At 41.8% G+C, this 23,005-nt stretch overlaps 1 protein-coding gene across 4 annotated transcripts in view; it reads left to right on the forward strand.

The window, feature by feature from the left end:
• Positions 1 to 23,005, forward strand: part of Ric3 (RIC3 acetylcholine receptor chaperone) — a 58,074-nt gene that overhangs the window by 27,845 nt on the left and 7,224 nt on the right. Inside the window, exons 2-5 of one of the 4 annotated variants that reach the window (XM_059269113.1) lie at positions 3,139 to 3,365; positions 4,296 to 4,368; positions 7,382 to 7,475; positions 15,856 to 16,004. In XM_059269113.1, the coding sequence (XP_059125096.1) occupies positions 3,139 to 3,365; positions 4,296 to 4,368; positions 7,382 to 7,475; positions 15,856 to 16,004 (543 nt within the window). Of the gene's footprint in view, positions 1 to 3,138; positions 3,366 to 4,295; positions 4,369 to 7,381; positions 7,476 to 10,175; positions 10,336 to 15,855; positions 16,005 to 23,005 lie in introns of those variants that run through there. The other 3 variants (XM_059269114.1, XM_059269116.1, XM_059269115.1) reach the window with 3 other exon arrangements.

Below are 23,005 nucleotides of genomic sequence, written 5' to 3' on the forward strand. Positions count from 1 at the left end.
ATAGGTCATAAAAAGTCAAAGTAGTTCTTACTGTACAGTAAAAGGTAGGTCCAGGCATGTGTTTTGATTATAAATATGGTTTACAAACCTGCTTGTAAGATTTTCTCAGAAAAATACAGTTCAAAGATGAGAAAGGAGTGGTAATAAAGTTTGGGGCTTAAGCATGGTCATTAGTTAATCTATCATCTATCTCTCTTTGTGCCCCCTCCCCTTCCCTGACCCCATTTTCTTTCTGAGACAGTGTCTCCAATAGCCTAGCTGATTATTTACCCAAGGATGGTTTTGAATTCCTGATCCTCTTGCCTCCACCTCCCTAGTGCTGGAATTATAGGGACATGTGACCGTGTCTGACTCATTAGATGGTTTAATACTCCTATTTGAGAAATCTCAGAGAGTAAATCTTGTTTCTGTGCAGGCCATCTTCATAGTGATTTTGCTAGTCCAGTCAAAATTCTTGACTCTCAGCCACCAAGAAAGGCAGAGCAGACTGGGAGGTGGTGAGGCATCCTTTTCCTTCCTGTCTCTCTTCTTGCTCTTTCTATCCTGCCTCTGTTTGCGTGTTTCAGCTGGGGATTCAATCTAGAGCCTTGGGTATGGCAGGCCAGCTGTTTACCTGTGAGCTATTACACATGCTCGCTTCCCTTTTTCACTTTTGAGACAGGATCTTGCTGTGTTGCCCAGGCCAGTTTTACCCACAATCCTCCTGCCTTATATTCCAAATTCTGGGTTTATAGGTATGTGCTACCATGTCTGTCTGTAGACAATCTTATAATATAGTTTCTAAAAATATAGAATTCTGTATTTGTATCAAATCCATTTCAGTTTTTCATTTCCAGTTATGGAGGTCAGTTACTTGAAGCTCCTTACTACATCATCATAGTGAGCATTCCATCACAGATCTGTACTGAATAATTCAGCCCACCTATCGATGACTGTATGTTTGCACTCTTACCTCAGTGCACAGCAATTCTTGCCTTCCCATATCTTGGCCAACTTTTGCTACTTTCCACCATCCTGCTGGGTAGAAAGTCCTTTCTCACTAGTTATGCATTTTGGTCACACACCCTGTTAGTATTGCTGACTCACCACTTATCAGGCACTGTCATACTTGGAATTTCATCATTTATGTGTTGACAGCCATTAGGCTTCTCTTTCTGTAAGTTCCTTCCTCATATGTTTGGTCCCTTTGCTGTGAATTCCTGTGATGTCCTTGAGTGGCAGACTCTTCTCTATAGTATAGATATCTAGTCCCTTTTCAGTTTTAAATGTTAGAGAGTTTTCCTGGGTTTCATTCCTCCTGATTCTGTTCACAGTCTTCTGTATTGGATGGAAATCTTGAATTTTGTTGGAGTCTTATATAGCAAATTTGTAGTTTTACTGTTTCTTTAAGGTTCTTCTGTTTTTTTTTTTTTTTTTAAGATTTATTTATTATATATACAGTGTTCTGCTTGCATGTATGCCTGCATGCCAGAAGAGGGCACCAGATCTCATTATAGATGGTTGTGAGCCATCATGTGGTTGCTGGGAATTGAACTCTGGACCTCTGGAAGAGCAGCCTGTGCTCTTAACCTCCGAGCCATCTCTCCAGCCCGGTTCTTCTGTTTTCTGGTGTTCTGTGTTTTAGAGTGTTACCCCAACACTGTTTTTCTTTTCTTTCTTTTTTTTTCTTTCTTTTTTTTTTTTTTTTTTTTTTTGGTTTTTCGAGACAGGGTTTCTCTGTAGCTTTTGGAGCCTGTCCTGGACTAGCTCTGTAGACCAGGCTGGCCTCAAACTCACAGAGATCCACCTGCCTCTGCCTCCCGAGTGTTGGGATTACAGGCATGCGCCACTACTGCCTGGCCCAACACTGTTTTTCAAACACTTTTACTTGTGGTTTTTTTGAAGACTTATTGCTTCCTCTCGTTGTTCCAATTGGGCTTGTGGTGTTAACTTTTGGCCACTCTTAATGGGGTTTTAAAAATTCAAGAAAATGGATGAGAACCCTCCCCTTCTCTAAGCTCTTCTCGGATTGGGCCTTTGACCTTGTTTCTACTGTATGAATCCTGTCTGCTCAGTTATAGCCGGTTCAAAGGGATGCTTGCCTCCCAAAGCTGCGTACTCAGTCTTCCTCTAAGGAATTTGGAATTAGGGCCAGTCTTAGCTAGTTTCTTGAAGGAGTTGCAAATTGAGAGGCTTGGGACGATTGTCTTCTACTGTGGGCACAAAGAAATTAGAGGAGCTATCTGAAGAAAGGGATTGAAGATGTGAGCAAAGAAATAAAGGGGAAAGGCTATGGTCCCATAGAGAGGAGAGGCTTTGAGCTGGAATGTGAAAGTAGCCGGCCTGGATCCTGATGGCTTTCCAGTTTCTGGTTCTGTGCTCTCCTGAGGCTACATTACATTTCCTTTCGTATTAGATAGGGGTGGCTAACCACTGTAACAGATAGACTCCAAAGTATATAATGGCCCTCACACAATGAAAGCTCGCTTCTCACACAAACAGGACCAGATGGCCCTAAGTTAGTTGGGTGGCAGCAGCAGAGGCCTGTGCCACAGTTACCTAGGAACCAAGGTTGATGGAGGCTCTGCCATTTGCAACATATGACCTTTAAGGTGTCCCTGGCCATTAGTATCCATCCTACAGAAGGAAATGATCATGTAGTTGAACCTATGGGAAGCTTTATAGGCCAACTTCCTTTGGCTGGAACTCTGTCACATTTAACTCTACAGAAAGCTGGGAAGTGTAGTTTAGCTATGGACCCAGAAGGAAGAGGAAATGGGTTTAGTGAACAGGTAGAGATTACCACAACATGTTTGTATCTGTATGATACTCCTATCTTTCTACAAATTCCTGTTTTTTTCTTAAACATGTTTGAGTTGCTTCTATTATTTGAACTTCAATGCATAAGATGTTTTTGAAATACCCATATTTAAAATAAAAGAGATAAAGCTGGCGGGGCGGTGGTGGTGCATGCCTTTAATCCCAGCACTTGGGTGGGAGGCAGAGATAGGCGGATCTCTGTGTGTTCGAGGCCAGCCTGGTCTACAGATTGAGTTCCAGGACAGGCTCCAAAGTTACACAGAGAAACCTTGTTTCGAAAAACAAACAAACAAAAAACAGAAAAAAGAGAGATAAAGCTGAGTAATTAATTTTTTTCAGGAAAACTGGGCCGATTTCCACCTATGATGCATCACCACTCAGCACCCTCAGATGGTCAGATGCCTGGGGCTCATTTCCAGAGGTCCCACCTTGCAGAGGCCTTTGCAAAGGCCAAAGGAGCAGGTGGAGGTGCTGGAGGAGGGGGTAGTGGAAGAGGACTGATGGGCCAGATCATTCCAATCTATGGCTTTGGAATTTTTTTGTACATACTGTACATTCTATTTAAGGTAAGTGGAATTCCCTTAGACATATGTCAGTGAAAATCTAATGTTGTTGTAATAAAAATCATCTCCAGTGAAACCCTGTAAAGGTCACACAGCCCTTTCAAATCCATCATCTCTTTAAAAACCCTTCTCTTTGAACTAGTTAAGATCGCTATATCTCAGTTTTATAGGTAAGAAATCTTAGCCTAGATTTACAACTAAAATGTAAGGCCAGGGTTTAAACCTGGATCTTTTAGTTCATAATCCAATCAGAACTATAATTCAAAGGAAAAGGACAAAAGACTAGGCATATTTGCAAGCTGATAGACCATAAAGATGCTCTAAGAAGAGGCTTGTTCATAGGATGAAAACCAGGGTTTCCATATTTAATGGTTCCAGGGTATAAGATACTGTGTCTAGTGTCATTTCTGTAATTCTCCCAAGACAAAACTGTCATATCCAAACACTAAGCACAACATTCCTGGTTCTGGGGTGTCTTGCTGGGTCTTTTAAGGCAGACCCCCTATTTAGTTCCACCTCCAAGCAGGTTTTTGTAGACTACAGACTTGTTCTTTGTGAAGAGGTGTAGAACCTTCACCTTACACTCATGCTTAGAGTAAAGTGAGGAGATTTTAGTTTCTTTAGGAATTCTGCAGGCAGCCTGAGTTAAGCATGAGAATGTCCCCGGGGTGCCACACGTCACCTGTCACTTGGATGAGCATGGGTAGAGCAGATGATTATAAGGATTTTATTTCCTCTGTGCTTTGATCAGTTTTACCTTCTTGACTCTTTCAGTGGCTTTTAAAAGGACATTTCTCTAATGTTGATACTTGGTTTGATTTCTGACTTAATTTTTGTCTCCCAGCTTTTTGGTTTTTTTCATTTAACATGCGGTGTTCCATGACTTTGAGGTTCTGAGCTGCTGTTGATGTGCTGTACCTCCTTCATCCTCAGCTTTCAAAGGGGAAAACTGCAGAGGATCGGAACTGCTCCACTGCCCCACCTGGGAATTCCCACAGGAAGATTAGTAAGTGCTCCTTCCCATGCATTCAGTTTTACTGAGTTGGAGTGGAAAACAGGCAGGGGGACAGTCTGTGGCTATGTCCCAAAAGCATTTCTCAAAAGTGTATGGATATTGGGCCTTAAAGGGCTAATGCTGCAAAAGGTACAAGGCTGCTAGTTCTTTGGTACATGTTAGCAAATTAAACATTTGGCTTAGTTACTTTTCACTTACAGACTTCAAAATATTTGTAGCAAATCTGTTTATTTATTAGAGGAAAACTGAGGGAGAAATTGCATCAGTGACACAGTCTGTTAGTAGCTCTTGACCCTTTGGTCTTGAGCTGTGCTGTCAGGGGTAATGAAATGTATATAGCATAGTCCTTTTCTCTAAGAATATGTAGATTAGAATGATGCCAGGAAGTAGGATCTGTAAGGTAAGGCACTTGCTACCCAAGCCTGAAGACCTGAGGTGGAATCTCCAGCACTTAGGTAAAAGGCCAGGCATGGCTGTGCACACCTGTAACTGTGGCACTGGTGAGCCAGCCAGCCAGCACAAGGAGCCTCTGCTTCATTGTGAGACCCTGTTCCAAGGGAGTAAGGGAGAGAGTGACAGAGGAGGAGGAGGACACTGCGGGTCAGCCATCTGCACACTTAACTCACACATATTCCTCACACAGAGGGAAAAATAACTTGTGAGGAGGCGTTACCTAGAAAGAAAGGACTTGTCAAAAGCATTATGGAATCATGTCTGGATGTCTTGAGTAAAACTTAGGTAAGCATGAACTCTTGAGCTTGTTGAGGGCTTGATGGTGTTCATGGGCAGAAGCTGTGGAGCTCCCACACACAGAAGTCTGCCTGCCTCTGCCTCCTGAGTGGTAGGGTTAAAGGTCTGTTCCACCTCAGCCATCGAAGGTTTTCTTGTTTGCTTTTAAATTTATTTTTAGGATTTTCAAATTAAAAGACATTTTTCTCATCAAAAGTTTTTAAAAGAAAGACATCAGTAGAATGAAGTGAGGATGAGCCACAGAAGTGTCTGCCCTAGGCTGTATCTCCTTTTGGAATTTCTGGATTCACTGTTGTGTTAAATCCTCAATCACATTCCACATCCTTTTCAGAAATCCTAAACAGTCAAGAATCTAACGAAAGCTGCTATGTCTCATCATGAGATAATAATGGTACATGTATCAGTAATTAAAAGAAATTGTAGACAGTGAGAAGTCTTGAACCGATGAGAGGATTCACTGGGTAAAAGAGCTTGCTGAGTTTGATCTCTGGAACCCATGTAAAAAGGCAAGATGTTATGGTATGCTTCTGTAATGCCAGCATTCCTTTGCTGACATGGGAGGCAGAGACAGGAGAATCGTCCAGAAGCTTGTAGGCCAGCTAGGCTAGAGTATGAAGTGCACCAGAAATAAGACATACCCTCCCTCAACAGAGTGGAGGCCCAGAACCAACTCCAGCAAGTTGTCTTCTGACCTACACACACACACACACACACACTCACACACACACACTCACACACACTATGGGGGGCCATCCCACCCCCACTTTTCCCCAGGGTGCTCTTGAGCAGGAGCAGCAGGAAATATTAAATAGAAGTATAGAGGGGAGAGAAACAGAAAACACAGGATAGCCTTGAGAAGGCCTGGATCCTAATCCATTGGGCCCTGACTGTTTCTGCCAAAGGGCTTGTAAAGGAATGCCAAGGGGTGGAGCAAAAAACCTCCCCCCAGCACAGCCAAGTGCAGACCATCTCAGACACCTGGTACTCAGGCCTGTGGTCCTAATCATCCTCTTTATTCGGACCTGCTGGGTAAAGCCACTAGGAAACCTACATGGGTTCCAATAACACACACAAAAACCACAAAAATAAATAAAAACAAACCAAAAAGCACCCTCTAATAATAAATAAAATAAAAAACATACTGTTAAGACTGTCTCTTGTCAGAGATAGAAAGAAGTACATCAAATGGTAAAATGGACTCCTAAGACTGCTTTTTATAGCAATGGCAATAGCAGTGAGCCAGCTTTATCCTTTAATTAGGAATCATGCAAAAATAACAATAACCTCAGCACCACACAGTGTAGTTTGTACCCACTTTACAGGTATTAACTGCCTTAAAAGGCCTTTTAGAGCCAGGCAGTAGTGGTGCACCTTTAATCCCAGCACTCAGGAGGCAGAGGCAAGCAGATCTCTGAGTTAGAAGCCAGCCTGGTTTAGAGTGAGTTCCAGGACAGCCAGGGCTACACAGAGGTATGAAATAGAAATCTAGGTCATTTATACTGAGCAGCATTTAATTTTCCTACTGACTGAAAGTTTACTTCATGTTTTGAGTATTTATTTATTTTTGTTGTGCTTTTAGTGTCTTAGTCTTTCTCTCTCTCCCTCCCTCCCCCATCTCTGTCTCTGTGTGTGTGTGTGTGTGTGTGTGTGTGTGTGTGTGTGTGTGTGTGTGTGTGTGTGTTTGTGTGTGTTTGTCCATTCTACTGACCCTGTCTGAGAAAATTGCGTCTAGGGATACCCTAGCATGATCTATTCTTTATCCTAGACAACTAGGGTTAGAAAACTTTGGGCATGGAGCTCTCAACCATAGTTTAGGATTTCCAGACCATCAGTAGAGGCAAATGGCTCACCTCAGAGTCCTAATTCTTTTTTCTAGTACTGTCTAGGCTTGGTGCCTTACCCAGAAGCACTGTTTGGATCGCACACCGTCATCTGTCTACCTTCTGCATTTACTCTGGGGTGACTTTGCAGGGTGTGTTTTCAGGTTGGCTGTTTTCTTTAGTCCACTCTGCAGGATTACTGTGTGGGAGGGGGAGTGATTTATTTATCATTCCCTAAGTGAGTATGTATCCTGTTGATCCTGGTGGCCAGACCGCCAAGCCTTTTCTGTGCTGATTGTACTAGAGAAGCTCATGTCTATTCTCTTGAGTCTCTGAAGAAGCCTGGATTATCACAGATCTTTTTGGCTAGCTGTTTCTTGGAAGGGTTTAGGGAATTGAATGTGATGGTTCTTAGATTGATGCTTGTCTTTCAGCCAACTTTGAGCTTATACAACTGCAAGAAAAACTAAAAGAGACAGAAGAAGCCATGGAAAAATTAATCAATAGAGTGGGACCTAATGGTGAGAGGTAAGTTTTCTTTTTTGTTTGTTTGTTTGCTTTTGAGACAGGATTTCTTTGTGTAGCCTTGTCTGTCCTCTGTAGACTAGGTTGGCCTGGAATTCACAGAGATCCGCCTGCCTTTGCCTCCTGAGTGGAAGAAATGAGGCAGTGTGATGGCTCCTCAGGTAAAGGTTCTTTGTTTGTTTGTTTTTGTTTTTTGAGATAGGGTTTCTCTGTGTAGTCCTGGCTGTCCTAGAACTCACTCTGTAGACCATGCTGGCTTTGAACTCAGAGATCTTCCTGCCTCTGCCTCCCCAGTGCTAGAATTAAAGGCATGCGCCACCATGCCTGGCTCGAGGTAAGTCCTCATCAAATAGGACTCAGACAGTTTTCCATGTTCAGAGTAGCTACACTTTTTGCTTTTGATATACAGACTACATGTTTTTGTCTTATGTAAATGTCAGCTTAGGTGTAATATATGTATTCTTTCTCAATTTACACATTACCATTTTCCTATTATTGAGAAACCTGTTTTCAAGCATTAAATGTGGTACAAATTCTCATGAGAGTTTGTGAAATCTGAAATCTTGTAGGGTCAAATAACCTAGTTTTAAGAAGGATCTTTTCCTAGTTGTCTAATGTAAACTTTTAAGTAAAACCTCGTTATTGGCCGGGCGGTGGTGGCGCACGCCTTTAATCCCAGCACTCGGGAGGCAGAGCCAGGCGGATCTCTGTGAGTTCGAGGCCAGCCTGGGATACCAAGTGAGTTACAGGAAAGGCGCAAAGCTACACAGAGGAAACCCTGTCTCAAAAAACCAAAAAACAAAACAAAACAAAACAAAAAACCCTCGTTATTGAATGTTTTTTTTTTTTTTTCTGAGACCAAATTAAAACAACAACAACAATAACAGCAACAAGGGGCTGGAGAGATGGCTCAGAGGTTAAGAGCACTGGCTGCTCTTCTAGAGGTCCTGGGTTCAATTCCCAGCACTCACGTGGCAGCTCACAATTGTCTCCAGTTCCAGGGGAGGGGATCCATTGTTCTCTTCTTGCCTCCCTGGGTACTACAGACATATATTCAGGCAAACACTCATACGCATAAAATAAAAAATAAAATATTAAGGAAAAATAGCAGCTGTCATCACATTAGGCATTTGTTTTGTGTTGACTCACTCCTAGTGCAGAATTAGACATGCAAAGTCGGTGTCAAGGGCCAAACTAATCCTTAGGAAGGAACACTTCTGCTCTAACACACTGCCAAGGATCTGAAAAGGTAGGTGCAGGAGGTTTATGAAAATGGGAACAACTGAAAAAACAAAGACATAAAAAAAAAGAAAAGCCAGCCCTGGGTGGGGTGGCACACGCCTTTAATCCCAGCACTCGGAAGGCAGAGCCAGGCGGATCTCTGTGAGATCAAGGCAAGTTTGGTCTACAGAGCGAGATCCAGGACAGGCACCAAAACTACACAGAGAAACCCTGTCTTGAAAAACAAAAACAAACAAACAAAACAAAACAAAACAAAAAGCCAGAAAGGAGAAGCCAGAATGTGATATTATGTCAGTCTCAGCTGAGCCTTTTAACAGGGGAGGAGGGAGTACTTCACGGTGGGCCATAACAATCTCGTGCGGGATATTGAACAGTCTCTCCCATACCTTCATGTGTAGCTGTGGAGTCTTTGATGCAAGGACCAAGCCTTGGCCTCTTCTGTTTGTATCTTTAAAGTACTTGTGCTCTGTGCCACCTCCTTTGCTCAGTGGCATTTAGTTTGCTCATCCTTGGTTGCATATCAGAAGAGTAGGCAGCTGGGCAATGGTGCCACATGCTTTTAATCCCAGCACTTGGGAGGCAGAGGAAGGTGGAACTCTGAGTTTGAGGCTAGCCTGGTCTATAAAGCAAGTTCCAGGACAGCCAGGGCTATGCACAGAAACCCTGTCTCAAAAACAAAACAAAACAAACAAAAAACAAAAAACAACAACAAAAAAGAAGAGTAGGCATCCTCAAATTGCTGCTTTGTGGCCTGGCATTTCCTTGTAATATCTCCTATGCTGTTGAAATGCTATACATGAGGAGAAACACTGGAACATTGACTATCTACGTCAGGAACTTTGACCTTTTCACAGTTCAGAAACTAGACTTACAACTTAAAATGTTTTGTAAAGTCACATATATACATGACTGTATCTGTGTGAGTATATAAAGGTTGACTAAACTTACTAAAGACTGTTCTGAGCTAACTGCTTTTATAGACATTATCTAATGTACAAATGTATGTGTAACTATATATACTATTGTGGCTTTCCTGTCTGTGTGGAGAACTACCCTGACTTTTATAGACCCTTATGCCTTAGATAAATATCTGTATCTTGGTCTGGGCTGTTGACTGTCCCAAGCAAGGCTAAGGGTCATGAACTCCATAGATGAATATCTATGGTTAGAGCCCCTTACTTGGGAGATGCAACGCCAGGGTTAAGAAACCACATGAAGATATTCATCATTACCCACCATTACTCAGGCTCAAATTAAATGATCCATCACTTGTCCAATGTGTCCCATCTCTGTCTTGGCCTGGCAGGAATTCAGTGCTGTAACTCCTGCTACCTTCTGTCTTCTTTGTGCTGTATGTACAGCGCCAGGGGAAGTTGTCCCTGCACTGCAGCTAGAGTTGTGCCATCTCTTTGTCCCTGGGGACCCAGGTCTTTGCTTCTGTAACGTCTTATTCTTTACAAGATGCTGAGGTGTGGACCACTTGAGAACATACCGATCCAGCCTGCACAGCAGCAAATATGTAAAGTGTTACCTGTAATACTTCTCAGAAGCTGGAAGGCAACTCTACTTCCATGAAAGCACATTCCCTGGTGGCTAAGGATATTAAACACTTTTTAAAGCACTTATTGGCATCTGAGTTTCTTTTTTTGAGAATGGTATATTCAGTTCAGTAGCCTATTTATTGATTGGATGATTAGATTTTGTTGTTTAATTTTCTGTTCTTTATATATTCTTGATATTAGTTCCCTGTCTGGTGTGTAGTCAGTATAGATCCTTTACCATTTTCTGCAGGCATCTCTTCACTCTGGTGATTGTTTCCTTTGCTGTACAAAAGCTTTTTAATTTCACATGTTCCTATTTGTCAGTTCTTATGGAGTTTCCTATGCTATTTGGATCTTTGAAACAAAAATCTTGTGCCTAGATCTTGAAGTGTTTCTCCTGCTATCCTCTAGCAAGCTAAAAGTTGCAGAACTTAGCATTATCTACCTAGTCCTGGGTGGGCAGACTGTACAGACTTTTGTATGGACTCTCTTTTATTTTCACCCTCTCCCTAAGGCTTTTGATCCATTTGAATAGGTTCTTGTGCAGAGTGAGATGGGTACCAGGTTTCCTTCTGTGCCTGACTCTGTGGCGTTTTTTTCTTCTGCAGGTCTAATTTTCACAATTATCAGAAGATCTGCGGATGCTCCAGTGTTTTCTATTAGTTTATTTTTTTTAATCATATCTTGACTTCTGTGGGGCAAGGAGAGGATTTAAGACAAGGAGCACATACTTGTTTACAGGCTCTATCCTTTTGTGTAGTATTCATACACTACATGCTCCTGACTGCAAGATGTTGGCCTGAAGCTGAAAAACAGTCAATCCTGAAACTGTACCTTGCATATGTCTGTGTATGAATAGAAATGTGGAAATGATTCTTGATGTGACTCGTAAATTTGTCAGCCACCTTTCACCTCAGTGGTATAGATCTGTACACATGCAATGTCCTCTATGTTATGTCTGATTAATTAAACACAGTATCAAACTCAGAGACACAGGTTAAGGAACCAAGATGAGATGTTCTTATTTCTGCCTTTAGAATTAGCAAGGTTTCCCTCCAAGAATAGTATATCTGGTCAGAAATAACTTACCTGCTAGAAACATGGTGTGGCCTGTGGAAGCACTGGTTGGCAAAGAGCCTAGTCCTGAGTGGCCTGGCTTTGGAAACCTCCTTACATGCTCTCTTTACACCCTCCCAACCCACATAAGTACTCCTTTTCCCTAAAACATCCTTTGCATCTAGGACCTTGCGAATACATTTTCCTTTGCTGAGGCATTGACCTCCCACCCCCACTGCATACTCATTTTGACTCTAGATTGTCAGAGCTCTCAGCAAGGACATCATTTCCTCTGAGAGTCCTTACCTGACCACAGAAGCTGGCAGGGTGGTGCTTTGTGTTCACATCTCCTGGGCTTCTCGGGTGCTCTCTACAGCTTACTGCCATCTAAGCTTGTCTTCCCTGATGTCCTGTAACCTTTGGGAGAACAGAATGTCACTGTTGGGGCCCTGATGATGTCTGCACACTCTGCAAGAATGACTGTTTTAAAGCAGGGTCTCCAGCAACAGTAGTGTTGTCTTTGGAACCTAGTTTCATTTGTTCTTTGCAGCCCTGTATGGTTGTTAATGGCAGTTAGTAGTTTCTCTAGAAGTGACTGTATCTGAGAGAGTAAAGTGTGCTGCTGCAGCAGCAAATAAACTCAAATCTACTGGCTTAAATATTGTAGACTTATTATGCTTGAGTTCTGTGGGTTAGCAGCCCTATATTGAGTGAGAATCATTAGTATCGGCAGGATTTCTTTTGCAAGGCCCTGTGCCACAATCTGTTTCTTTGAAGTTTTCAGCTTCTAGAAGTTTCTCACACTCTTTGGCTTATGACCCCTTCCTTTATCTTCAAGGACATCAATATTGGGTTGATAGCTATTTAGATTATATCACTTTGACCTCTACTACCCCCTTTTCCCACTTCTAAGGATCCTCCTAACAACATGGTGCATTTTCAGATAACCCAGGATAACCTCCCATTGTAATGTTAGCTAATTAGAAACCTCAAGTCCCCCTTACAACCACAATCCTTTTACAGGGAATTTTATGGATTCCAGGGATTAGAACCTGTTTATCTTTGTGGAGGTGAGTGGAGTCTTAAGCTCTGATGGGAAGGGGAGAGCTTGAGTAAGCTTTATAAGATAGAAGGTTTTCTTCTGGCAGAGTTCAGAAAAAGAATGTTTCAGGCGATAGTAATGGCCAGTGAGAGAAGGTAAGTAAGTGTTTGGGATAGCGAGCGGTTAGGAGCTGGAGTAGGTGGTTGCACTAAGGATAGGATAAATGGATAGAGAAGTGGGTAATGGGAGAAAACTAGACAACTAGGACTGTACCTGAATGATAGGCTGCATTTGGTATGTATTGTTTTTGTGAAGGTTTTCAGAAGAAATGTCATGTTTTCCTATGTTGAAAATAGAGCAGACATATGCTAGAAGCCTACTGAGAACCTTTGATCAAAAGACAGTAGGTAGTGCTGGGCACTTGGGGGTGGCAGTAGGAAGACTGCAGGGACCCAGCCAGCTCTTGCTACTCAGATAGTTCTAGGACAACCAGGCTATATAGACAAATCCTGTTAAAAACAAAACCAATGAACATAAACAAAGTGATAGGCCAGTGGAAATAGAAAAGAGGGGCACAGATTATGGGAATTTCTGGCTATTGGACGAAATCCAGGGCTAATTAGCAGAAATTCAGCGGGGGTGGGGGGTGGGGGGAGGAGGAAGGTACAGAACTTAGAAGAATATGGGGTATTTCACAGTATCAAAGTTTTGAACCTCCAGCGTTTAGGAAGAGGGGCAATCACAGTAGCTCTGAGTAGCTCTGAGAATTTAGGGAGCAGGAGTGAAGGGACTGCTCCAGGATGAATTAGCATCAGAGATATCCACTTCAGGCTTTACTTGCTCAAGATCCAACTGGTGAAAAAGTACAGTTGGTCCAACCTAGGTCACACAACTCTCAATGAACCAATCACGACAGACAGGAAGATGGGATAGGAAGACTGCCACTTGACCACCCTCAAAGGAAGGTAAAGGGATGAATGGCTTTATCCTAACCTATAATATGAGCATAAGAGAAACTGTGCCCTCAAAGGAAACTAAGTAGATAAGAACGTGGAAGGAAAAGAAGATACAAAGATGCCTGTACTATATATAGTACTTCCTGGGAGATTCTGGCATTAACTAAGATAAAACACAAAAGAAGAGAAAGAAGATAAGGATTCTGAGAGTAAAACATGGACTGAACTTTGAATGTGGTTGAGATGCTGTCACAATACCTACATATAATATATAATAGCAACAGGACTATGTGTTGTTGGGGCTAAGATCAAGGTCATGGTGAAGGATGAGATCACCAAATCTTTGAGGCCATCATGTTCCTCTGTTAGTCTTGATCTTTCCTTTCTGTTTTGTTCTCTCTGTGTTTAACTCTTGGATTTGGACTTGATTCCTTTGATTAAAAGTCAGGTGACATTGTTTACCACCTGTGGCCTTATATTTTTCTAGCATTTTGGAATTTGCCATAGACAACCTATTATCCTGTTCTGCTTGCTCATGTAGCTTCTTGTGATTCTTGGCGATATGGGTCCTGGTTTTGATTGAATCTAAGGTTAATTTGAAATTCAATGTGATGACAGGCCCCAAGTAGAGATGCTGAGGAAATAATTGGGCAACACGGACATCTGGGTAAAAAGTAAAGACTAAATTAGGACGTCTTCTCTTTAGGGTAATGGTTTAATCTGTGGTACTGGAGTGTGACTGTAAGAGCGGAGACACGGTAGTACTGAGATGAGCCTTCATGATGGCCAGGCTTTAGTAAGTGGAGAGAGTGGGCCACAGTCAGAACTAAAAGAAATGGTTAGAGAATTGAGAGGGTGAAGGTGTGTTTCTGGCTAACGCAGGAGGTGTCTGAAGGATGCTCTCCAGGAAGAAGAATCAAAAAGAGCAAACTGAAGACGAAGACCCCTAGACTCGGGAGATGATTTCTGTAAGTTTTGGAAAATGATAGCGTGGAGACCACACTTCAGAGAGGTAGAAGAGAACAAATGGTGAGGAAATGAGGAGCAGCCAGATGGACACGTGGCCATGTTGTCCTGTGTTGTGATCATGTGTGACTACCCTTCAGGAGTTTCAAGGCAGGCTGAGACAGTAAGAATTCCATAAAAATGTTCATTGTAGTAAATCCAGAAGATGTGATAATGTGTATCCTGCACTCTGTGTTTAATAGGCAGCACAGACACACGTTTTCAAAGTTAAAAGGATGTTTTAGTTTGGAATTTTATCTGTTGTATTTAGTTAAAGGTTTCCATTTTCCATGAGTTAGGAAGCAGAGGCTCAATTTTGTTTCATTTAGTGTCAGAATATTCCATGTACAGTTAGAGAAATGGACTGTAAAAACTACTAGCCAGAGCTTTGTAAAAGCAGCCAGAGGTTGTCCTATTCTGCCCCTGAATTTGCCCACAAAATGGCTCATTTTCATTAGAGGGAGTTGGAGATCTGAGCTGATTTTGTTTGCTTCCCAGTGAGGATGGTGGAAGCTGCACACCCTCCTTTTCTTCACTTACAGTCTTAATGTTGGAAGGAGAAGCCTGTTTTTCCTGTTAGGTGAAGTTTGTTAGGCTGAACACTGAGAGGAGCGTAATGTAGACCACACTGAGTAGATAGTAACTGGTGCGTGGCTTTCCTCCTGAGGCTCTGCTGACTTGGGTGCTTTGGGCTTTAAGGAGAGAATGAGCAGTTCTCTGAACTCCTCCACTAGATGAACTGGCCTCAAGGCAGGTTTCTGTTTTCTGTCCAGGACCCCCTTTCTGTGTGATGCAGTGTTTTCTTCTCAGCTGTGTCATTATCCTCAAGTCGTGTGCTGTTCTCACAGGTATTTGCTCAGAACCACTGCTGGTCGGCAGTCAGATGAAGTTTTCTAAACTGTAGAAATTGAGTGCTCTGGTGGGTCTCATTGGTAGAGTGTTTGCTTACTGGAGTCCTAAAACAAAGAAGAGGAGAGGGAGTGGGAAAGGAGAGAAGGAAAAAAGAAAAGGCACGAACTGTAATCTCCATGTGTAAATTTCAGTTTGTGGATCTCAGTTCCTTAGTTTCTCTATCTACATGATTGAGTGTTCTGAGTTATGTACCTCTGAGAATAAGCCTTCTGACTCCAGTCCAGTATTTTTCTGTGGTTGGGACTAGTGGCCTATTTTTCTTTGGCATCCTTGCTTCAGAGAAAATGTCTCAGAGTAAAGGGAATGATGTACAAGTTCGAGGGAAATAGCAGGAGGCTGGGGACTCAGACTGGTGAGGTGTGCAACTGAGACTGGGATCTTGTTTCCATGTCAACACACCATGGACTCATGCAGTCACCTGAAGTACTCTGGAGATTAGATTCCCTGTTTATAAGATCACAACATAGAACTAACATCTTTGGTGCCAGCATGACATTCCAGAATCAATTCTAGAATAATCACCTGCTGTTAGACCTCCCCTTTGAGGATCCAAACAGGTCATGGTGAAGTTTCTTCCATTGCTTAGGAGTGCTGACCACCAAATGGCTGGATTGTCTGATGTTTCCCAGCAGAGCACAGACTGTGACATCCGACCAAGAGAAACGATTACTGCATCAGCTCCGAGAAATCACCAGAGTCATGAAAGAAGGCAAGTTCATTGACACCTCTACTCCAGAGAAGGAAGCCGAGGAAGCCCCTTACATGGAGGACTGGGAAGGTAAAATGCCGCCTTACTTCTTTATTAGCTGTCATCCAGAAAGGACATCTTTTACCAGTTTCCTTAAAAATCACTGTGGTACTGAGACATGACAAATCTCTGTTCTCACTTTTATGTTTACTTTTATAAATGTGCAGTTGGAAAGTTTGCCAAATGTGTACAGTTGTAATTACACTATAGCCTCAGAATAGGACCATTTTGTCACCCTAGAAAGTCCCAGCCTCCGCCTCTGGCAGCAGCTGAGCTGCTTTCCACCACTGTGGTTTGGCTTTTCCTGTATAAATGGATGGTATTGCAGATGTGCTGTGGTGGGTGTCTTCTGTTTAGAGTAATGCTTTTGAGATTCACGTGTGTTGTTGAGTGTATCACAAGTTCTTTCTGAAATTGCTGGGCAGTATTGTATAAATACACCACAGTTTGTTAATCTACTTACCAGCTGATTAACACTGGGCTCTTTCTAGCTTTGAACTGTAGGATCTGAGCTGCTGTGAGGTTTGCATGCAAGGTTTCACAAGGCTTCTTTTGGACATACTGTATTTCTCTTTCAATATATGCTTAGGATTGGGATTTCAGGGTTTACAGTGAGTATGTGTTTAAATGTATAGATACTGTAAGCTAGCTTTAAAGTGACTGTACATTTCCACCAGCACCTTGTGAGAGTCAGTTATCCCATATCCTTGCTAATACACTGTCTTTCTAAATGTTAGCCATTCTATGAGATTACAGTGGTATTGCAGTCATAACTCAAATTTACATTTCTCCAGTGACTTATGATGCTAAACATTTTTTCATGTGCTTATTTTCAAACCGTATATCTTTATTGAAGAGCCTGTTCAAATTATTATTTTTGATTATTGGTTTGATGTGGTTTTTTTTTTAAGTTGCAACATATTTATTGTATGGAGGTCTTTTTTGAGACAAGGTTTTGTGATATGGTAGCCCTGGCTGGGCTATATTCCCCATATAGCACCCAGGCTAGTCTTGAATGCATTGTTCTTGTGTCTCAGTATTCCTAGTACTGTAATATATTATGTGCATCACCATTCCCTAGTACTGTAATATATTATGTGTAGTGGGTAGCCATTCCAGCTTTGTTCTGGAAGTTCCAACCCCCATTGAGACTTCGGCAACTGTCACGCCTACAAGGCGGGGCCAAGGGAGGTGCCTGGGGACCCGAGATCCGGATCGGCAAACGCTCTCTTGGTTCCAGGACGCTGGATGGTGGAGGTAGACAGAGGAGAGCTCCAGAGAACACCGCTGGACTGTGATACACCTTCCCCAGACCCCGCGACCTACCTATCCCTTAATTTGTAAGTTACGCCATTAAATAAATCTCCTTTTAACTACGTGGAGTGGCCTAAATAATTCCACCAATATCTGGCGCCCAACGTGGGGCTCGAACCCACGACCCTGAGATTAAGAGTCTCATGCTCTACCGACTGAATAAATCTCCTTTTAACTACGTGGAGTGGCCTAAATAATTCCACCAATATCTGGCGCTCACGTGGGGCAAATCCCAAAAGCCTGGGTGGCTCCTGCCCTCAGCCTCCTCCCCGGCTAGCGGGTACCTAAACCCGCCTGCAAAGTTCCATATAACCAGGGAACACCTACACGGTTCCATTCCCGAAAAAGGGAGCAGCTAGTCCGGTCTCAGCTCCCTAGCTTAGCCCCGAGACCAGCGAAAGAGGCACTCCTCCGCTTCCTGAGTGCACGCACGCCAGCTGCAGCTCGGCTCCGCCATCTTGACTCCAGCGATCTGCAGTCAGCCAAGATCACCAGCAGGCCCTGCTTTGGAGCTGTACCATCGCCACCTGCTGGCTGAAAAGTGCTACTACTCCCCCTCTAAACCCAGACATATTGCTCAAAAAAAAAATGGTTAAGAGATTCTTATGTCCCAAATCAGAAGAGCCCTCTGATGTGGGACAGACAAAAACCAATATTTTTATTTAAAGCAGGTTGATTATAAATACAATCTCTTTCTAAAGAAAAAAAGGGGATAGTTTAGATATGATAGGATGAAAGGGTAGATTAATGAACCTACTTTTAAAGAGTAACAACTTGTTTAAAATGTTTTACATCGCTATAGATTTTAGTTTATTGATACAAATTTAAACTTAATTTTGTTATACTGTATATATATTTCTATTCTTGTTTGAGGTATTATGTTTATGTAACTCATTTAAAATTGTAATGGATAATTAAAAAATAGATTAATAGTTAGTCATCTATGATAATATTTGTAGCCATGTTAGTTAAGTCTTCTAGGTATACATAGATATATTTCAGATAGATAGGTAGTCTTCAAACACTTCAAAGACCTACAGAATATGGCATTTAAAATGTTTTAAAAATTTAGACTTTCTGGACAGTGAGACATGTCTGCTCCTGACAGCACCGATTTACTTCAGAGAGGAGGATGGGCATCGAAGACACTCCATACGGAGTTTATCTTCACCTTGACAAAAATAGCCATTTGGGCAAGAAACTGTTCTTGCCTGGACTGTCTGATCAACTGGACATGCAGGACCCATACAAAGGTGACCACTGAACTTTGCTTGACAAAATGGTCCTTCAGGTTCCTGCTTTGCAGAGAAAACTGCCAGACATTCTACAGGACACAGAGAAAAGTGAATAAGAGACTCTAGGCCTGTGGGCTGAAGACAGATGCCCCAACTTTACAAGAGAACTTTGAATGACTGTCCAGGCTGCCAGCTGTCTCTGTCTACCCTACAAGACTCCTAAAAGTTGCTTATATCCTTCTCCATTTCTCAGGTAGTAGTATATCCTTCTGAGGTCTTTGATGTAGTTAAAGACTAGATACTTACAATTTTCCTTAGTTATAATAAAAGATAAGTTAGATATAAAACCTTAAACTTACAAATATAAGATAGATAGGATCTCTTCTTTAATATTGTAACTATAATTCTTGCTTGATAATTGTTTTGTTATATGTCATTTTACTATGTTAAAGTTAAAACCTTCCTTTTTAAGAAAAGAAAAGGGGAAGTGCTGTGGGATGGTCTGTATGTCAAGTATGTTGCTGATTGGTCAATAAATAAATCACTGATTGGCCATTGGCTAGGCAGGAAGTATAGGCGGGACAAGGAAAAGAATTCTGGGAAGTGGAAGGCGGAGAGGGGGACACAGCCAGCCGCCATCAGGACAAGGAAGATGTAAGGTACCGGTAAGCCACAAGCCATGTGGCAAAGTAAAGATTAATAGAAATGGGCTAAATATAAGAGTAAGAGCTAGACAATGACAGGCCTGAGCTAATGGCCAAGCAGTTTAAATAATATAAGAGTTTGTGTGTTTATTTTATAAGTGGGCTCTGGAACTGGTGGGACTTGGTGGCGGGAGCTGGAGAGAAATTCTCCAGCTACAATTATGTGCATCACCATGCCCAGCTGCAAGAGTTTTCATGTATCTTGTATGGAAGTACTTTGCCAGTTAGGTATTTTACATGTATTTTCTTATAATCTGTAATTTGCCTTTTTATTTCCTTAATAGCATCTTTCAAAGAGAAGTCTTAAATTTTTATGAAGTCACATTGTTCTTTTAATTCATATTTTTGTGTGTTCTCTTTAAGACATCTTTGCCTAATCCAAAATGTTTTCCTCTAGAAATCGTATGGCTTTAGTGCTTACATGTAGGCTTATTTTGAGAATCTTTTTTTTTTTAAGTATAATTACATCATTTCTCCCTTCTCTTTCCTCCCTCCAACCCCTTTCTTGAGTTAATCTTTATAGATGGTGAGGCATCAGAACTTAAATTTGCTTTTGCATATCTCAATACTGTGTCACTCTCCTTTAATTTGATTTAATTACTTTAGCACATTGGTTGAAAATCAGTCTACCCTCTTTCTTTCTCTCTCTCTGTATGTGTATGTTCTTAGGTGTGAAACCTAGAGCTTTGCATGTGTGGGATCATACTCTACCACTGAGCTCCATTCTAAGTTCATACCAAATGTCAGCCCTGAAAACATGTACATACAGGTAACATACAGATTGAGCAGGTTGTATTTATATATTTTGGAATGCACACACACACACACACACACACACACACATACACATGTCACAACAATTAAAGAAAAAGAGCCCTACATTGGTTTTTCAGTTCTAAAATAGCTACAAACATTTGTTAAAACCTACTTTGTCATGATAATATATGGCTAGACTCAGTTTGCAAAGGATTTCTCCCCTTTTATTAAAAATAGATTCTTTTCTCATACAATATATCCTGATTACAGTTTCCCCTCCCTCTACTCCTTCCAGTTCCCCCCACCTCCCCTCTGCTTCTGATCCACCCCCTTTCTGTCTCTCATCAGAAAACAGCAGGCTTCTAAGAGATAACGACCAAACAGAAGAAAATAAAATATAAGAAGATTAAATAAAAACCATCACCCTGAATTGGACAAGGCAAACCAACAGAAGGAAGGAGCCCTAAGAGAAGGTGTCAGAATCAGAGACCCGGCGGCTGGGAGAGATGGCTCAGCGTAGGACCTGGGTTCAATTCCCAGCACCCACATGGCAGCTAAAACTGTCTGTAACTTCAGTTCTAGGGGACCCTCCACCCATGACAAAACAGCAATGATCATAAAATAAAGTTAAATTTAAAAAAATTTAAAAAAGAGAAAGACTCAGAGACCCATTGTTCACAAACTCAGGAGTCCCCTCAAAGTTCTAAGCTGAAAGCCATCCTGTATATGCAGAGGACCTGGTCCAGACCTGTGTCGGCCCTGTGCTTGCTGCTTGAGCTTTGCTTAGTTGAACAAGAGGGCCTTGTTCTCCTGCTGTCCGCCATTCATCCCCTCTGGTTCTTATACTTTTTCTGCTTCCTCTTCCTTGGGGTTCCCTGAGCTCTAAAGGGAGGAATTTGATGGATACATCCCATTTAGAGCTGTGTATTCCAAGGACTCCCTCTCTGTATAATGTCTGGCTCTAGGTCTCTGTATTTGTTTGCAAAGATTATTTTTTTATGCTGGTGTTTATAAAGTCTACTTACTAATGATTTTCTTTTATCCTATACTGTCATTGGACTTTATTTCAGAGTAATGCCAGACACTGCCTCATAAAATACACTGGGGTTGCAGTCTTTTCTGGAAGAGTTTGTGTAGAACTACAGTTAATCCATAATCATTAGTAGAGTTTATCTGACCTGCCTGGGGAATTTTTATGTTTTGGAATGTGTGTGCAGGCACATGTGTGTAGACTTGCAAGAATAAGTTGAATTTCTTTAATATTTTAAGTGAGCTTTGAAAGTAGTTTTAAAAGTTTTACATACTTCATACAAGTGTGGTGTTAGAGAAAAGTTGTTCATAATCTTCCCTACCTGCTTACTGACTGTGACATGAGGGAGTGTGTCCTTCTCTGTCCTGATAATCTTCTCGTTCTCTCACTTCTTTTTCCTGTTAACTGGACAGAGACTTAGAACTTTGATCTTTCAAAGGCCTGTGTTTTGTTCTCATCGTTAGGTTGGCTCTGGAGGATACTTGAGGGCTGGTTTACCTTAGTAAGCCTTGTTTGAACCTGGTCTCCTACAAGTCTTGTGCTCTGGATAGAAGAACACAAACTGTTCCTACCTGTGTATGAACTTAGGATGTTCTTCTTGCTGATGCTTAGTGGCTTCTGGTTCTTCCCATGTCATCACTCAGCTACAAACATGAGTTTCCCTCTCCACGTCTCTGGAGTGTTTAGTAAGAAGCTCTGTAGTTTTCAGCAAATTCTGACTGCCCTTCCTTCTCTGAGCTCTCATGTCTGTTTTCTTAACTCAAGAAACTCAGGGCCTCTTTTCCTTCTCATGGATTACTGTGGACACTTGTTCTGTAGTATTTGAAGATGTGCAGAAGACAGAAACAGACATTTCAGCAAAGAGGATATACAGATTGCAGATACACCCATTAAAGTATATTCAACATGATTCTCCTCTTAGAAAACACAAATTAAAATTAGAATAAGATAGCTGGGTGTACAAGTAACCAACTTTAACCTCAGCAGAAGCAGAAGCTTAGGCAGATAGATCTCTGAGTTTGGGGCCAGCCAGGTCTGTATAGCAAATTCCAAGCAAGAGGGTCACATACTGAGACACTGTCTCAAAAAAAAAAAAAAAATTAGAATAGGATGCTTCTCCGTACCTTTCAGAATGACTGAAATAAGAAATTGCAGATTGGGATACAAAGGAAGTATTATGTATACATCGGTAGTGAGTTATAAAAGGAAGTGCACATGTATTAGTTACTTTTCTGTCTCTGGGACCAAATTACTTCCCTTGCCAATGGCAGGAAGACTTAGTGGAACATCCCATTTCACAACAGGGAGGGGCCAGAAAGTAGAGGAGTGGCCAGGGATCCATCCTCAGCAGTCTATGTCTTCCAGCTAGGCTTCGCCTTCTTCACAGCCTCCCAAAATAGAACTACCAGCTGGGGATCAAACATTCAAAATATGAGCCTGTAAGGGTATTGTATTCAATCTGCAACAGGATGTTTTGGAAAACAATGTAGTAGTTAGTTAAAAAAAAAAAATCAAAGCATGTAAATACTGTGTAACACAGCAGTTGCAGCCTTGACATTTATCCTCAAGAAATGAAGACAGGGACATGTAGAACTTGACATGAATATTCTTATCTAATAGGCAAAAACTAGAATTAACTTGAATGTCCTTCAGCAGGTGAATGGTTAAATGGTGGTTCATGTATTACATAGTATACCACTAAATAATAGGAAGGAAGGAATTATTGATACATGCAGAGAATTATGCTGAGTGAAGGGTAGAAGCTTCTTCAAAAAGATATGATTCTATATGCACAATACTCTTCAAATGGCAAAATTGTGGGAATAGATAACATACCAGTAATTGCTAGAAGTTGAGGAGCAGCCGGGCGGTGGTGGCGCACGCCTTTAATCCCAGCACTCGGGAGGCAGAGCCAGGAGGATCTCTGTGAGTTCGAGGCCAGCCTGGACTACCAAGTGAGTCCCAGGAAAGGCGCAAAGCTACACAGAGAAA

This window comes from Peromyscus eremicus, chromosome 1, assembly GCF_949786415.1.
Source record: "Peromyscus eremicus chromosome 1, PerEre_H2_v1, whole genome shotgun sequence".
In the NCBI taxonomy this organism is placed as follows: domain Eukaryota; kingdom Metazoa; phylum Chordata; class Mammalia; order Rodentia; family Cricetidae; genus Peromyscus; species Peromyscus eremicus.